This window comes from Myotis brandtii, unplaced genomic scaffold (assembly GCF_000412655.1).
Source record: "Myotis brandtii unplaced genomic scaffold, ASM41265v1 scaffold888, whole genome shotgun sequence".
NCBI classification, from domain to species: Eukaryota; Metazoa; Chordata; class Mammalia; order Chiroptera; family Vespertilionidae; genus Myotis; species Myotis brandtii.
Window position 1 is genome coordinate 923412 of NW_005371636.1, and position 5797 is coordinate 929208.

A 5797-nucleotide genomic window follows, 5' to 3' on the forward strand; every position below is an offset into this window, starting at 1 on the left:
AAGTTACTCGGGAACACCCGCCATGGGAAGTTCTCCCTCAAGCACCGGTCCCAGCTGGCTACCAGCAGGTTCATACGCACTGTGAAGGAGGGACAAGGCATACTCTGTCGACATGAGTGTTTTTTCTTTAAAATATGCAGAAGCCAGAACAGCCTACGGCCCTCCTACGCACAAATGATTTTAAAAAGTTAAGCGCGATGAGCGTGGCTGGTGTGGCTCAGTGGTCGAGCATTGACCTCTGAACCGGGAGACGGGGGTTCGATTCCCGGTCAGGGCGCACGCCCGGATTGTACACGTGACCCCAGTGGGGGGCATGCAGGAGGCAGCCGACCCGTGATTCTCTCTCATCATGGATGTTTCCTTCTCTCTCTTTCTCCATCTCCCTTCCTCTCTGACATCAATAAAAATATATATTTTTTAAAAATTTCATGGATTCGCCCTGACCAGTTTGGCTCAGTGGCTAGAGCATCGGCCTGCGGACTGAAGAGTCCCAGGTTCGATTCCGGTCAAGGGCATGAACCTTGGTTGCAGGAACATCCCCAGTGGGGAGTGTGCAAGAGGCAGCTGATGGATGTTTCTCTCTCACCCCAGTGGGTGTGCAGGAGGCAGCTGATCGATGTTTCTCTCTCATGGATGTTTCTAGCTCTCTGTCCCTCTCCCTTCCTCTCTGTAAAAAAATCAATAAAATAAAAAATAAAAATAAATTTCATGGATTCTTACAGGATTCTGAGACCGGCAAAGCAATGTGTTAGCAGAAACCTAAGCCAAATGCCCCGAAAGCTACACCCGACACCCCTCCTCTATGAGACGGGCGGACACGGCCCACGGGCCCGGCTCCCCAGCGTGGCTGCTCACGTTCAGGATCTCAAACAGCTTCTTCTTCTTGGCGGGCTCCTCCACCCACAGCACGATCTGCCGCACGTGGGGGCAGGGCAGGTTCTTCTCTCCGGCCGTGATCCGCACGGGGTCGCGCAGGAGCTGGCCGGCCAGCTGCTCGATGCTGGCGGGGATCGTGGCCGAGACCAGGACGGTCTGACAGTCGTGGGGGACGTGTTCCAGGACGTCCAGCACCTGCTGCTGAAAGCCCATCTTCAACATGGTGTCGGCCTGAAACAGCGTCGTTTTATTTTATCATTTTATAGATCATTTATTGATTTCAGAGAGGAAGGGAGAGGGAGAGAGAGAGAGAAACATCAGTGATGAGAGAGAATCATGGATCAGCTGCCTCCTGCACGCCCCACACTGGGCATCGAGCCCACAACCCAGGCACGTGCCCTTGACCGGGAATCGAACTGTGACCTCCCGGTTCATAGGTAGACGCTCAACCACTGAGCCACGCCGGCCGGGCTGAAACATCATTTCAACATGAGCCCGATTTGACGTTAAGACCCAGGGCCACCCAAGAAAAGACTCCGGTAACAAATGAAAATCCCTTACCCACAAACAGCTACCACCCTGTCAAAACAGGACGGATCCACTGGGAAAAAAGACACATTTATATGAAAGTAGACACTGTGTAACCATGTTACACAACTCGGACACAGTCACAGATAAACAGAGTGGGAGGTGTGGGCGACAGTGCGGCCGGGTTTGTTTTCTGCCCATTGGAAACGGAGGCCTAGGGTTCGATTTCATGCCCACGGCTCAGCTTAGCTGTGGTCGGCACGGGACGAGTTTAAGAAAAGAGGCCAGCCCGGCCGGCATGGCTCAGGGGTTGAGCATCGACCTAGGAACCAGGAGGTCAGGGTTCGACTCCCGGTCAGGGCACATGCCCGGGGTTACGGGCTCAATCCCCAGTGTGGGGCGTGCAGGAGGCAGCCGGTCCATGATTCTCTCTCATCATGAATGTTTCCATCTCTCTCTCCCTCTCCCTTCCTCTCTGAAATCCATGAAAATACATTTAAAGAGAGAGCCCACCAACTACAGAGCCCCGTGCGACGAATGTTCCCGGTCACTCACTTCATCCACAACCGCTATCTTCACGCCGCGGAGCTGGACGGAGCTCTGCTTCATGATGTCCAGGAGGCGGCCCGGGGTTGCTATGACGACCTGGGTAAAAGGGGAAAAGCAAATAAAAAAATACATGTGAGGAGCCCGGCCGGTGTGGCTCAGTGGTTGGGCATCAACCCATGTACCAAGAGGCCGCGGGTGCGATTCCAGGTCAGGGCACACGTGCGGTGGTTCAACGAGCCGCCTGTGTGAGCGTCCGACAGTCACGGCGTGCAGTGCGCATCCATGAACGTGCCCCTCCCCTTCCCCACACGGAACCAACTTCAAAAACACCAATCTGACGTGGCGAGAATACAAAGTCCACCGAGGGTCACACGCAACGCTTTCTCGAGGAAGGAAACCCCCGGGCCATATGGCCGTTCAAGGACGCCCCGCGGGCTGGGCCGCTCACCTTGACGTGCTGCCGCAGCCGGTGCAGCTGGGGGGGCAAGGGCAGGCCCCCCACCAACAGTGCGGTCTTCATGCGCGGCAGGCCCTTCATCAGCTCTTTGGCTTGTCTCTCTATCTGAATGGCCAGCTCTCTTGTTGGCGTGAGGATGAGCGCGGACGGACACGTGCCCTGCAAAGACGGAAAACAGACCTAGAGACACCAGCAGTCTATCCCTTTGGATATGAACTAAGTTTTTTTAAAAAAATACATACATATGAGTGTATGTGTGTGTGTAGACTAGAGGCCCGATGCACGAAATGCGTGCAAGGGGCTCGGCCCTCGCAGCCCCAGCTGCCTCGCGGCCCCGCCCACTGGTCATTCCGGGAAGTCGTTCCACCGCCGTCCGGTCTAATTAGCGTATTAGCTCTTTATTACATAGGATTTTGCTAGAATTGCTGCTTGAACCATAAAACATGATGTAGATAACTCAAGAGGAAAAGTATTATGTTTACCCCAATTTTACTCTTTTTTACTGTTCTTTGTTCCTCACTGGTGGTCCCAGATTCTCTCTCTCATCGTTGCCTTTCTTTTTCGAGAACGTCCTTTAGCCATTCCTTCAGGACTGGCAGGCTGGTGACGGGTGCCTCTCGTTTTCCTTCTTCTGAAAACGTCTTGGTTTCCTCATCGTTACAGAGAAGGTCTCCACTGGGTATAGAATTCCAGTTTGACCGTTCCTCCCTGGCAGCACTTGAACAATGCCATGGCCCCCATGATTTCTAATCTGCAGAAATCTGCTGTCATTGTTTGGTGTTCTGTAGGTAAAAGTGTCATCTCTCTCTGGTGGCCATATATATATATAAAAATTTTTTTAATCCTCACCTGAGGATATTTTTCCATTGATTTTAAGAGAGAGGGAAAGACAGAGAGAAATATCTACATGAGAGAAACACATCAATTGGTTGCCTCCTGCACACTCACCGACCAGGGCCCAGGCCGGGGAGGAGCCTGTAACTGAGGCACGTGGCCTGGAATCGAACCCAGGACCCTTCAGTCCACAGGCCGACGCTCTATCCACTGAGCCAAACCGGCGAGGGCTTAAATATATATATATTTTTTTATTGATTTCAGAGAGGAAGAGTTCAATGATTCTCTCTCATCATTGAAGTTTCTCTCTCTCCCTCTCCCTTCCTCTCTGAAACCAATAAAAATATATATTTTTAAAAAATTCCCTCAAGTTATGTTTCTCAGACACACTCAACGCTAAAGATTCAGGGTCGCTTTGCAACTTGAACCCAGGTGGGCGTGGTGGTGGGTGGACGCCTCGCGTGTCCCGGGTGAACTTGAACTCACCTCAAGCAGAGCGCGCATGATGACGGGCAGGAGGAAGGCGGCCGTCTTCCCCGAGCCCGTGTCCGCGCTGGCCAGGATGTCCCGCCCCAGGAGCCCCACGGGCGTCATCTGCATCTGGATGGGGGTGGGCACCTCGTAGCCGGCCGCCTTCAGGTTGAGGCTCAAGGTCTCGGGGAAGGCGCAGTGGTCGAAGTCCACGATGGGCCTGGCGACAGCCCGCCCCTGGACACAGATGCCCAGCTGGTGCCTGAGGTTCTCGACCTGGTCCTCCCCGAGGCTGGCGATGAAGGGGTGCTCCTGGTAGACGTAGGGCGTCAGGAGCGGGGCCTGCGGCTGTGAGTCGGCTCCCCGGGGGCCGCTGAGCGCCGACCTCTCCTCCTTTTCCTTCACTTGCAGGAGATGTTTGGCTTTGCACTCCAAGCTGCACACGTCTTCGTCCGTCTCGTCGCAGATGTACTCGCCGTAACGGCCGCAGACGACGCACACGGGCTCCCCGGGCTCCGCTGGGCGCTGCGTTTTGGCAAAGGACTTGACAGGTTCGTCGGAGGGAAGGCTGTCCCGGGCGCCCGCCTGTGGCCTGTGGGCAGCTGCAGCGTCTCCTGTGGGGACAGCGTCTGCTGGGGAGCCGCTCCCCTCCTCCCACCGCACGACGTCGGCTTCTGGTCTCGCTTTCTTGGCCGCGCAGCCTTGGCCGCCGTCGGGGGCGTTCCTCTTGACTTTGAGAGACCTCGGGACAAACATCCCTCACTCTTCTGTGGAGGAAATTATACAACGAGGTTTATTTTAAACGCAATGACGTGCCCAGGACAGAGTAGCAGGTGGTCATCCTGGAATCAGCCTGGTGGCCCCGGGTTTTGCCTCAAAGGGTTAGAGAAAGTATCAAGACACTAGCTATACGGAGCTTTTCTTCCATTCGCCAGCTTTCTCTGATGAAAAGACAGCATCCTTTTCCCCACACGCATGCACATGCATGTACATACATGCACACAGGTGCACATACCAAACACAGACACACATACCAACACACGTGTGTGTTCATACATGCACAGACACGCTATACACACATGCACACATACCAACACAGGGATACACATTTATATATGCACAGAGGCACATGAAAACACATACCAACACAGACGCACATACCAACAGACATACGTGCACACATTTATACATGCACAGACATGCACACATACCAACACAGAGACACATGCATGTGCTTATACATGCACACATGCACACACTTATACATGCACAGGCACACATGGACACACATACCAACACATACCAACAGAGACAGACATGCACACACAGACACACGGAGACACACGCAGCCCGTGCACACAGCCTACTCCTGCTTCCTATCCACCTGCGCTCAGAGACAGCAGACATCACACACCTTCAGGAGTAAACTCTATTGCATTTTCACAAACGGGGGGGGGCACCCCACGAATGGGAATCGTCCCAGTCAAAACGGCCAGGCACAGCGGGAAATGCTACTTTGACCCAGAAAGTAACCAGCTGCGGTGCCGCGCTTCACAGGTCAGCTGACCTGCGGGGTCCCGGGCAGGTGCGTGTCCCCCATAAACAAGAGCACATCCGAGGCTGGGTCTCCCCACAGGAGGCTCCCGGCAGCCCTGTGTCGGGGCCCAGGGTGCCCGCCGTCCCCAGGAGCGCCTGTGCCAATGGCCATCAAATAGGCTCTTACACATTTTTCTCAAAAATAACTCTTAGGCAGCGGTTCTCAACCTTCTGGCCCTTTAAATACAGTTCCTCATGTGGTGACCCAACCATAAAATTATTTTCGTGGCTACTTCATCAATTTCATGTTGCTATTGTGATGAATCGTCATGTAAATATCTGATATGCAGGATGGTCTTAGGCGCCCCCTGCGAAAGGGTCGTTCGCCCGCCAAAGGGGTCGCGACCCACAGGTTGAGAACCGCTGTCTTAGGGCGAACGGCTCGTTTCCAACAAAAATGCAGCTGGGGGTCTGCAATGACAATCTTCAGGCCCCGTGGAGCGCGGCTTTCCGGGGGCGCTAAACGCTGGGAATGGAGAGTCCTAG

General features: G+C 54.2%; 1 protein-coding gene across 3 annotated transcripts in view; it reads right to left on the minus strand.

The window, feature by feature from the left end:
- The window catches only part of DDX59 (DEAD (Asp-Glu-Ala-Asp) box polypeptide 59), a 9479-nt gene extending 4013 nt beyond the window's left edge, over positions 1-5466 (minus strand). Inside the window, exons 1-5 of one of the 3 annotated variants that reach the window (XM_014532367.1) lie at positions 5283-5466; positions 3731-4482; positions 2402-2569; positions 1960-2049; positions 856-1107 (exon numbers count right to left, since the gene is read on the minus strand). In XM_014532367.1, the coding sequence (XP_014387853.1) occupies positions 856-1107; positions 1960-2049; positions 2402-2569; positions 3731-4471 (1251 nt within the window). In that variant the 5' untranslated portion in view covers positions 4472-4482; positions 5283-5466. Of the gene's footprint in view, positions 1-855; positions 1108-1959; positions 2050-2401; positions 2570-3730; positions 4483-5129; positions 5224-5282 lie in introns of those variants that run through there. The other 2 variants (XM_014532368.1, XM_005884998.2) reach the window with 2 other exon arrangements.
- Positions 5467-5797: the final 331 nt, after the last annotated feature.